Below are 12,006 nucleotides of genomic sequence, written 5' to 3'. Positions count from 1 at the left end.
TCTTTGGGAGCTCTAGCTGATGCTGTCCCTTCCCCCCAGTGAATGGCGGCTGGTCGACGTGGACGGACTGGTCAGCCTGCAGCACCAGCTGTGGACGGGGCTGGCAGAAGCGGAGCCGGAGCTGCACCAACCCAACGCCACTCAACGGGGGGGCCTTCTGTGAGGGCCAGAATGTGCAGAAAAGTTCTTGCGCCACCCTATGCCCAGGTACTGCCCTGCCACTGCTGCGCACCTGCTCCGGCGGCTCTGTTTTGCTGTGCTCATTTGCACCCTCGGCCCCCACCCCTCCACCCACAGCAGCGGGAAAAGACTCTGAAATCTAATACATCTGAAGCCCAGAGCAGGCTGAGCCACACATATCTCCCACTCTCAGTCCACTCCAAGCCCCCTTTTTCTGTTTCAGCCCGGAGTTCACTGCTCACACAGCTTTGTCTATGCACTATCCCATCACTGTTTGATTGCCCCTTCCTTTCCCCAAAGCGACCTCAAGCCCAGAATGGTGCTGCATGTTTCTGGGACTTGTTTTTTTCAGTGTCTTCAGCTCTGTTTGAGCTACCGGTCCCAAGAGAGCAGCTGGCCTTTGCCTTGCCTTCCCCTCTTCGCTCTACCTGTCTTCCCCAACCCATCCATGTGTCTGTGTTTGTCCCTTCCCATCTCTGAGCCCCTTCCAAGGCATGTTACAAATATGGGAGGGGCCCCCTTGCCCCGTTAGGAGCGGCTTCTGCGGTGGCCAGCAATGGGTCAGCCCTGAGCTACTTCAGCCCGGTCCCTCCTCTCTGTAGCTGACATAGCCCAACAGTGTCCTCTCGAACCACGAAGCTGCTGCAAACATCCAGCTAGTGAGATATCTGCTTGGCCTTGGTGGGGTGGGGAGATAGAATTTATGCTGAAGATGAGAAACCGTTTGAGATTTGGGATTTTGGCCCCTAAGCCTCTGTACTGCCTCCTCCTGTCTGGCAGTGCCTGGCGGTTGGTCAACCTGGAGCATGTGGTCAGTGTGTGGTGCAGACTGTACACACTGGCGAAGCCGTGAATGCTCGGATCCGGCGCCCCGGAATGGCGGGGACGAGTGCCAGGGGCCTGAACTGGAGACCCGCAACTGCACCAGCGAGTTATGCACTCATGGTGAGTTTCTGCTGCTTTGGGGGGAAATACAAGACTCATGCTGTGGGTGGAGATGGAGGGGAGAGGTGCAGGTGGTGGCATGAATTTGACGAGCATCTTCTGGCACAGGTGTGCCTCTCCGGGGTGGCGGTGGACCTAGGCAACTGGTGCTGCCTCCTGTTGCGTAGCGTTTTTTGAGCGACCTTCCATTGCAGGCTGATTGAGATGTAAGGGCATTGAGGCCTGTCAGTTCTGGTCTGCCTATCTGTCCACGTAGGAACTAGCAGCCGTCTGCCCAGCACAGATGGAATCTCTGCTGCCTGGTTTAGCGTTGCCTCATAGCCACAGGCAAGAAGGCAGAAACCCACCTTGGCAGCGGCACCCCCTGGCCCTTGCATCCTGCCACGGGCTCCGTCCCTTAATGAGGAGGCCCCAGAGCTCTCTCCTGAAAGATCACAACTGGTGCACACTGGCCCAGCAAGCAGGCTGTGTGCCACCCCCACCCCAAGGCAGGAGAGCTCTGTGCTGGCCCTGCCAGGGTGGAAGAGTGAGTGACAGGCCCCATCCTGGCTCATTAACTATCCTAGCTTGTTAGGCCTCCTAGGGGTTTTCTCTTCCTTTTACATCAAATTAACCATTCTCACAGCTGAAATGAAGCAATGGCCCCCTGCCCTCCCCAGGGGGACTCAGGCTGACGGTTTGACCCAGCTGGCAGTGGGGGTGGGGAGGAGGTGCATGAGGGATTCAGAGGGACAGCAGGGCAAAGTGCTGGTTCACAACACACACACACACACACACACAAACTGGTTCATTTGTTCATTCTTCCTGCCTTACATACAATTCCCTGTACATATGTTGCCTCATAAACCAGACTAATGTGTGTGTGCTTGCTTCTGTTAACACAGAAGCCTTGTTCTCTCTCTCTCTCTCTCTCTCTCTCTCTCTCTCTCTCTCTCTCTCTCTCTCTCTCTCTCACACACACACACACACACACACACACACACACACACACACACACCAGGCCTGCATTCTTCCTTTGCCCCCTTCCCCCTTCGCCCCCCACCAACCTGCCTTCTGCTGAACAGAGGCTTCATACAAAGGACAACACACACTCACACTCTCCTGCACAGCTGGGATTTTGGCCATGGAGCTTTGAAGGTTTCTACTTACTCAACCTTCAGAGATCATAAACAAGATCCCAATTCTCCCAATTAAAGACTGTCTGCCTTTACTTAGAAATTATGAGACGGGAGCAGAAGGGCTCCTTTTAACCCAAGCTGCAGCCTTATTAACCCTGCCCAAACCAACCTCTGCCACAAAACTTTTCCGGCAGAAGGACCCTTTGTGGAAGGCTGCCTCTAGTCCTCCCGTACACCACATTTCAGATCCCCTTCTGAATTACTATTTCTAGGAACATAAAGATTTTTAGCTAACACACTGGTTCGACAGACGGGGTTATTGTTCTTATGAACAATTAAATGGGCTTGTGTCCCAGGCATGATCTCACACTTATGAGACCCCTTTTCTGTTTCAGTCATGTGTTGACCATTCACACAGCTTTGCCTGTGCCTCAGCACCCACTGTTCCCCAAAGCAGCCCTTTTCTTTGATAACATGCTGATAACATGGCTGTAGTTATTATAAAAGGGAACCACAACAGATGTTCATAAAGTATGCTGCTTGTTTTGAATGTCATCTTGCATTTACCAAAAAATGGGCTGAGAATCTTATCCTGCCACCACCACCTAATTCAGACCCCTGATTCCCAAAGGAATCTCTCGTGCTTTCCACCCATTCCTCTCCAATATGGATTTTGCATCATTTTTTAGGCGAGGACTTGAAGAAGGCTGTGAGTTCAATACTCTGCTCAGAAAGGAGGAGGTTGGATATGTGCTTTTGCATTGAAAGACGGAAAGGGCAGAGGTTTTGGTGTTTTTTTTTAAAGGGATCACAGGTTTTGGTTATACAAATTCCTTGATGACCCTCATTGCAAGAAGGCCAATGACATTTCATTCAGTGTCTCTTCTCTAGACACAATGGCGGACTTCCATAGATAATTGCACACCACGCAGATGAGTGGTGCGCTCCTCCTCCAGAGGGAGATGCCATCATTTTGTACAGGGCAACAACTGGCTCAGAATTGCACACCTCTCTGTTCTCTCCTGCTTCCCCTTTTAGGAACGAGTGGTTCTGAGGATGTGGCTCTGTATGTAGGCCTGATCGCTGTCGCTGTTTGCCTGGTGCTGCTGCTCCTAGTGGTAACCCTTGTCTACTGCCGCAAGAAGGAAGGGCTGGATTCTGACGTGGCTGATTCTTCTATTCTCACTGCTGGCTTCCAGCCGGTCAGCATCAAGCCAACCAAAGCAGGTGAGCATCACGCTAGTCTTGGGGCATCCCAGGGATTTTTTGAGTCCTGTGTATTGAGTGCAAGCAACCTTCCTGGAGCCATAGTCAGCTGCCAGGTCTCGATGTGGAGACGGTGCTTGTCTCTTCCACGACTGCAGAACGGTTAGGTGAGATACAGCTGCAGTGTGTCTTACCTTGTAGCAAAATAGGATGATGTCCACCATTTTAAGAGTCCCATGACTACTGTGCCAACTCTTAAGGTGCTCCTTGGGTTTCCTCCCCTACTCTGATTCTCCTTCCTGCTGTCACAAGTGCTACAAAAAATAAATACGTAATGGTAGTATTCAACAAACTTCACATACTAGCTCAAGGGGATTTCCTATCCCTCTATTCCTTCTGCACTATTCTCAAATTTATTCCAGAGGGTTGGGGGGAAACCCAGAACAGATTTAGAGGGAGGGGGAGAATGTTTTGTCGCACACACACACACACACACAAATCATTTGACTGAGAGAACATTCACCTTAGTGCTATGTTGAACAAAAACCACAGATCTTAAAAGCACAATGGAACCTGGTAACAACTCAAACAGTGGTTTAAAGAGTTTCGTGGTTTAAAAAATGGCTTCCTGGAATAAGCTCAGTTGGTTAGAGCGTGGTGCTAATAACGCCAATATTGCAGGTTCTGTCCCTGTAAGAGACAACTGCATATTCCTGCATTGCAGGGGGTTGGACTATATATGATCCACAGGATCCGTCCCAACTCTATGATTCAATTCAAGTCAAGTGAGCAAATGGGAAAATTTCTGATAACAGAAGACTAAAACTGTTTAAACACCTGAAGGCTTCCTACAGTAGGCAGCGTAAGCAGAGGATATCTGCAGAGGGCTACGTAGGAAAGACCATACACCCAATAAACACTCCAAAAATCTCTTTCAAAATAATTATAGCCAGAGACTCACCTCTAGCCATGCATCTCAACACTACTAAGCATTGCCTTTGCTAAAGAAAGATGCAACACCAGAGGGTTAGGAAACATGCCATCTGCATATTTTGTGAGAACGTGCTAAATTGCCCTTTCCAGTTGCAAGGCCCTAATGCTTCCTGCCAGCCCTCACTGGACTATAGGACACCAACCAGTAAGGACAGCTCAGCACTGGTCAGAACAGGAGCCTGTAACAGGAAGGGTTTTCTAATCATCCCACCCCACCCCACCCCAGCTCATCTGCCAGGCATTCTTCAAGTATTTCTGAATTAGTTAATTAAACTTGGTTCCCCACTAATCAAGAAACATGAACTTCTAGAGGAAAAGTAGTTGCTTGAATGGAGGATGCAGGACCTTGCTGGCACATCTCTGTCACAATGACTGTCACACCCCCAGGAAGTTAAAAATGTAGGGAACCTATTATGTAACGTAGAGGAAGTCAGTGAAATCCAATGGCCTTGAAGTCAACATAGGTAGTTGTATAGTAACATGACACTTGTGGATAAGCACATCTTTCATCCTAACCACTCCATTTCTATCATTTTGGAACCGGTTTACAAAGACCTACTAGCCTGGTTGGCAAAGCCATGGCCCAAAGGTTTTAGGCCCTGAAACAGACCATGGTTTATTTTGAACACAGAGCCATGGTCTAAAATGACTGATCACGAATGAGCAGAGTGCTAGAGTGGGCTGCTCTTCCTGCTTGCCCCTTTCCTTCCATGTGCTGCTTAGGAGCTGAAGGAAACCAGATCCCTGGCCTCATATTGCATGCAAATCAGCACTTGTGGTTTTGTTTTTCTCCAAACAAACCATGAGCAGTAACCAATGTTTTTTCTTAGCTTACTGTTTGTGGTTTGATGGGAGGGAAACAAACCACAACTGTTAATTTGCATGTAAGACTAAGCCAGTGCTCTGGTTTTATTTCCACTGCAAGGCAGCCCAGGAAGGAGAGAGGCAGGCACAAAGAGCAAGGGCTGGTCTGTTTTAAACCATAGCTTCACATACATGTGGACTGGGTCATTTATGGGCATCTAGGTGTAGGTGGAAGAAGTATCCTATCATCATTCCATCAGCCACTTAACTGTCTCATCACCTCATGATGCGACCTTTGGCCTTTGAAGGTCACCTCTTTGCACCCTGACAAGTGCTGGGGGGGGGGGGTTAAAATGACAACTGTGTCATGCAGCCAGCTCCTTTAGTCATTCTGCATTTGGATATCCTGCCCAGATGGGTTTTGTGAATTAGCCCAGACCCCTGGGCTCTGCAAGGGAGACTGAGAGAGCCAGTGTGGCTGTAGTGGTTAAGAGCGGTAGTCTCGTAATCTGGGGAACCGGGTTCACGTCTCCGCTCCTTCACATGCAGCTGCTGGGTGACCTTGGGCTAGTCACACTTCTTTTGAAGTCTTTCAGCCTCACTCACCCCACAGAGTGTTTGTTGTGGGGGGGAGGAAGGGAAAGGAGAATGTTAGCCGCTTTGAGACTCCTTCAGGTAGTGATAAAGCGGGATATCAAATCCAAACTCTTCCTCTCTTCTTCTTCTGTACTGCATCTTTAGGAAGCTGTCTCTGGGAAATAAAATGCATAACCTTATTAATACAAAAAGTGACGGTTTGAACAGGGATCTTTGTTTCTCGGGTCATTGCAGCAGTCTGTTACCCCTGCTGGTTAATGTATTTTTTGCAACATTGTCTGATGAGATGATGTTGTGTGATTAGGCTGCTATCTACCTGAGGTGACTGAAAATATCTGCATTTGCATCTGTAAGCAATATAGGTCTGCATATAGTGCTAAGAATGAACTCTCTTTTCCATTCTGCCTAGAGAAGATCTTTCAATACCTTCAAACAGCACATGTACTTTGACTGGCCCAGATTGTTGGGTTATTGACATGAATCTCTCTCCTTCTTTGCAGATAACTCCCACTTGCTTACTATCCAGCCTGACCTGAGCACCACCACCATGACCTACCAGGGTTCGCTCTGCCCACGCCAGGATGGACCCAGCAAGTTCCAGATTGGCAATGGGCACCTGCTGAGCCCCCTGGGCAGTGGGCGCCACACCCTGCACCACAGCTCACCCAGTGCGGACCCTGTGGACTTTGTTTCTCGGTTCTCCACCCAGAGCTTCTTCCGCTCCTTGCCCAGGGGTGGTGCCAACATGGCTTATGGAACCTTCAACTTCCTGGGTGGACGTTTAATGATCCCCAACACAGGTGAGATGGGCAGAGAAGGAAGGCTGGGGATTTGGGAGGCTGAGCTAGGTAGGGAAATGTGCAGGTGCTTTATGATGCTCGTAGTTCCCTTCTGGACCAGCATTCAAGCACACACATGCAAGAGACAGAGGCTTCCTCTGTGACCTGTATAGGAATACGCTAAGAGAATGTTTTGTGGATAAACTCCAGATATAAACCACATATACCATTTCCCCACTTTACGGGGAAATTGTCCCGATCCTGAGCAGCCCCTTATTGATACCCAAGGGTCAGCTTGCCCAAGAGAACATGGAATGTTTCTTTCAAGCCTGGACCCATAGGAAGGTCTGACAAGGGCTAGTCCACCCATGAGGTGACTGCCCCTGGTGTCAGGATCCTCAGGGGCAGCAGATCCTGATGTTGATCTTCCCCCCTTGTTCCTGGAGCTGGCTCTTCCCTCACATCATCTTCTCTGCTGAGGAGCGGGGCATCATTTTGGGGTCTGATTAAGGTGCAAAAATGTCTTGGGCCATCCATGGACACTGTATGGACCCCTTGAGCAATAATGTCTGTGTCCTTTAGGTGTCAGCTTGCTCATCCCACCTGATGCCATCCCTCGAGGAAAGATCTATGAAATCTACTTGACGCTGCACAAGCAGGAAGATGTGAGGTACCCCTCTTACCCTTGAAATCCTTCAACTATCCCATTAGTGGTCAGTGGGACCCCTAATTTCTCATATATCAATTTGACTCCAGTCCACTCTATGCCTGCCCCGTATGCCCACCCATCACCTGTGGCACATAAGTGCTCTACTACAGGTACCTGCAGAATCCACAGGGAGTTCTTGGACAACTGCATCTCTGTAGACCTTGTCATGCAGATGGGCTGCAGAAATTTGCCTCCACTCATGAGGTGGACGTAGCAGCATGAATTGAATGTCACTGTGGAAGGTCAGCTACAGCATCCAGAAAGGAAACAAACATACACATTACTCCTCTTGCTGGAAAATCCTCAGTGTAACTCTATCCCTTCAAGATACACAACTCCAGATTATCCCATTCAGCAATTTCAATCTCTTACCAGGCACACACTTGCCTGAAGTAAACAGAACTTATTGGAAATAGGCAATAGGACTCATCTACTTGTTCTACATGTACAGAGGCTACAGGGCCAGCAGCACCCCAATCCTGAGCATTTTACAGCAAAGCTCTAGTAATATCAGTGAAGTGCTTTCCACATAGGATTGCTTCCCCATAACATTGAACTATATAATCAACAGAGATCACCTGCCATTTCTAGGCAGATTTCTCTGTCGCCGTCTTAACTACATCCTAAAATGCTACCAAGCATGTTTCTGATTTAATGTTTTTGTGCTGGCCCTTGACAACCCACTCTTGCCTGCATCCCTCTGCTCACAGCTGCATCAACAGCAAATGGAGAAAGCATGCTTCTGTCATGGCACATTTAGTGTCAAGAATCCCTTTGGTGCTGGTTGAGGATTGAGGTGGGAGATTTGATTAGGACATCTAAAGCGACCTGGCCTGGAGCATGAAGGATAAGTCATGTTAGCTAAGCGGGTGAGATCTGCCAGCCAGAAAGGACCTTGCCAGGCTGCTCAATGGAGCATCACCCTCTGGCTAGTCATCCTCTAAGGAACTGGACTGCTGCACATTTGTACAATTCCCGCCCCCACCCTGTCCCTGCTCCCTTCCAAAGAAGGATACCTAATGCAACTTATTCGTCTTGGATATATTCTCAGAAATGTTTTTGGAGTTTCCACTTTGCAGATAGCTCCATTAACAGCTGTCTGCCATAAGTGAGGCATTTCCACTTTTCCCATGAGCCTTATGCCAATTCACACAGAGTTCCATCTAGCTCAGCACTGACTACACTGATGGGCAGCAGTTCTCCAGGATCTCCTTGGATTACCCAGAGACGCCGGGGATTGAACCTGGGACTTTATGCAAGCGGATGCTGTGCTACTGAGCCACGATCCTTCCCCATTCCCTTATGTCAGCATCCATTTCTGATTGCACTTACTGAAGATTGCCAGCTCCAATTCTCTGCTTGGATTGCCAGTAGTACACGCTGACTATAACCCCACCCAATTTCTCCACTCTGCTTCCACCGCGCAGTGGTGAGAATGCAGATCCTGTTTGCTTTCTGTGCCCATTGGGATGATAACCAAGGGAAACCAGCTAATGGCAATAGTCAGACGCATCCATGCTTGACTTTGTATGCCCTTTCTCTTTCCAACTCATGGTTTTCTCTTTTTTTGAGGCTGCCCCTGGCTGGCTGTCAGACCCTGCTGAGTCCCATTGTCAGCTGTGGGCCCCCAGGGGTGCTGCTCACCAGACCCGTCATCCTAGCTATGGACCACTGTGTGGAGCCAAACCCGGAGACCTGGAGTCTCCACCTCAAGAAGCAGTCGTGTGAGGGCACATGGGAGGTGAGTGCTTGGCCTCAGGCAGTCGCAAACCAATCTGAAGGCTTTAAGTAAGGCTGTATTGTACTTTTAGCTTTACAAAACTAACAGCCTTCTGGGCCAAAGTAACCTAAATTCTGAAACTTGCTTAAATTATGCAAATCAGTCATATTGTTTTTTTTTTTTTTTGCTTGCTTGCTTGCTTGCTTTGCATGACACTGAAGTCCCATCCTTGGGAAACAACGGAAGTCTTATTCAGCTATCCCTGTGGCTTTCTCAAGGCTTGGCCATATACTCTCAAGCATATCTTTACATCCAGATGTTATAGAAACATGCTTTGTAGGCTTCCGGGTTCAGCGGCAGCGTCGATCGGCGGGGCTTTGTCTCGTCTCCGAGACGGCCCGTCTCTGCTAGGAGTGGGGAGGGCAGCGAGAGCGACGCTGCGCCCCTTAGAACCTCGGGAAGGGCGTCCCGAGGGCAATTTGCTCGGCACAGACCCAATCCGGACTCCCCAACTCTTCGGCTAGCTCTAATAAGAGCTCCGGAGCGAGGAGGGTAGAAGTCGCGGGGGCCATTTTGAGCGGCAACGTTATTCTAGCAGGGAGAAGCTTCAAGCCGAAGGCGGAGAGCGCTGGATTCTTCCGAAAATAAAACGATTGGAAGAGACTGTAAGTAACCTCATGATTTGGATTATTATAAAACAATTTGGATCTGGGAGAGAGGGGAGAAAAGAGGAAGCCACCCCCCCCCCACGGCAACAAAAGAGACAGTAAATAGAAACCCGAAGCCATAAACAGAAGATTTACAATTCAAAGGATCCCTCAAAGGCATCAAAGAGAATCTCCCCTTTGATGCAGGGTGAAAAGGGGAGAGAGACTGCGGTTTATGACTGCCCTGCAATAAGAGGCACAGCCTAAGAAAAAAACCTTTCCACTCGGGAGCCGGCAGCCCAGACAACCCAGTGAGTTGTCAGGTTTTATAAGTCAAATTTTACTTCACTTTGTATTTCTGGACTTTGTGGAATTTCTTTTTTGGCTTAAGTGTTTGTGAAATGTGAGTTCGAACTTTATTGTCAATAAGACTTGAAGAATGCAGCCAGCTTGTTAAAATGGAGTCGAAAAATAAACTGTGATCATATTCCACCCCACGTGACAAGTTTTGACCTTGGCAGGACTGAAATATGTCAACAAAAAAGTGTTCCCCTGAGTTCCAGCGGTCTGTTTTGACCTTAATGTGGGAAACAAGAATAGAGTTATGTCAAGAGGAGACACGACGGCAAGAGTTACAGGAAAAATTCCAGGAGGTGATGGCGGAATATGTTTTTTTAGGAGATGAAGCTTTTGACGCTGAAAAAGATGAATGTGAGAATGACAATGATGGGGAAGGAAAAGAAGAAGATGAGGATTGTGATGATTCAATACAAAATGAAGCACACCACGAAAAAAATGATGACTTTACTCTACAAAAAGTTGGATGGAGTGCCCTGCTTTTGAGGGGGGCACGATTGGTATCATTGGAACTCCAGAACGCCCACAGGGAAGAAGGAAAAAATATGCAGAGAAGAGAAGAAATTCAGGGGTCCTGTATGGTGGCCTGGATGACAAAAGACTGTAAACAGGGGGTGGGGTGAAGGGAAAGTGATGTTGTGATTAAGGATGGATTAACAGGTTTATAACTGGTCTGCTGATTTTGGAATTTGCTGGATTGGGGGGGGAAGCCGGCAATCGGGGATGTAAGGTTAAATTGAGAATAGTTATAGTTTTAAAAGTGAATGGATTTTGGAAAATGTGAAAATATGGAGGCTTATAGAGGGAGAAAAAACAAAAAATTAGGCACGGGAAGAGAAAATGGGAGTTTGATTTCTCAGTGATTTGAATATTAGATGAAAATGTTAACAATTGATTTATAAGTTGTATAAGATGCAAAGGTGTATTTTTATAAAGTAAGAAACTGTTGCAGATGATAAAAAAGGGATGAAAACCGGGGAAGGGGGGGGGAGGGGAAGCCCACAAAATATGGTTTTATAACTATGAATGCAAGAAAAATTTTTTGTTTTGTATTGTTTTTTCTTTTTTCGCCCTTTCTTTTTTTTCCCCTTTTTTCCTATTTCTATTTTTCTCTTTTTTTTTTTTTTTTTTTGGTATGACAATAGATGGTTGGATGGATGTCCTCCTGCGTACTGCCCTGGTTTGCTGGAGCTCCCTGGTGGCAGGGGGGGGCTTTGGGGCCAGGGGAGGGGGGGGAGGACAGAAACCCAAGCATAAAATGGACCATCTCTGACTGTTCACATACATGGGATACTTCTGTGGCAGGGGAGGACCCATGTGGGTGGGTAGGAAGGAGGTGGAAAAGGGGTTTAAGTATGTACCTTTTTTTTTTGCTTTTTTGTATTTTGTAAAATTAATAAAAAGTATGTTCAGAAAAAAAAAAAAAGAAACATGCTTTGTAAAAATGAAAATAAAAAAAATATGAAAACTGGATTCTGCCTCCAGTATTACAACCCTACATTTTTCTCCAGAATTGTAGAATATACATTGCCCTATTTTCAACATAAGAAGAATCTGATGGAGTATTTACTACCCAGCACTGGCACATTTGATTCTGATTCATGTTCTACAAGAGAGGCTGTGGTGGATCCCTCAGACTAGCTGAGGATAGCTCAGTCAGTAGAGCATAAGAGTCTCAATCTCAGGGGTGTGGGCAAATGATTCCTGCATTGCAGGGGGTTGGACTAGATGACCCTTGTGGTCCCTTCCAACTCTACCATTCTCTGATTCCAGCTTGAATGCCGTGCAAGTGTTCCCATATGTGCCTAAAGGGCAACAGTCCTCCTACCCTCTCAAGCTCAGTACTGCATCCCTGGTCCTATATACCAGCTGTTTCCTGCTGATACCCCACCCATACAGATTCATGCTCCCTGTGTCTTGGCCAGCCATTCTTGCTTTGTTTTTATTTCAG

At 47.8% G+C, this 12,006-nt stretch overlaps 1 protein-coding gene across 2 annotated transcripts in view; it reads left to right on the top strand.

The window, feature by feature from the left end:
- The window catches only part of UNC5A (unc-5 netrin receptor A), a 94,933-nt gene that overhangs the window by 77,846 nt on the left and 5,081 nt on the right, over positions 1-12,006 (top strand). Inside the window, exons 6-11 of one of the 2 annotated variants that reach the window (XM_060271599.1) lie at positions 40-207; positions 961-1,125; positions 3,282-3,470; positions 6,344-6,643; positions 7,205-7,292; positions 8,904-9,072. In XM_060271599.1, coding sequence (XP_060127582.1) covers positions 40-207; positions 961-1,125; positions 3,282-3,470; positions 6,344-6,643; positions 7,205-7,292; positions 8,904-9,072 — 1,079 coding nt within the window. The remainder of the gene's footprint in view (positions 1-39; positions 208-960; positions 1,126-3,281; positions 3,471-6,343; positions 6,644-7,204; positions 7,293-8,903; positions 9,073-12,006) is intronic. The other variant, XM_060271600.1, reaches the window with a different exon arrangement.

The sequence above is a fragment of the Zootoca vivipara genome, chromosome 2 (assembly GCF_963506605.1).
Source record: "Zootoca vivipara chromosome 2, rZooViv1.1, whole genome shotgun sequence".
NCBI classification, from domain to species: domain Eukaryota; kingdom Metazoa; phylum Chordata; class Lepidosauria; order Squamata; family Lacertidae; genus Zootoca; species Zootoca vivipara.
The sequence above is the reverse complement of the archived record's forward strand: the minus strand, read 5'-3'. Positions and strand labels throughout refer to the sequence as shown.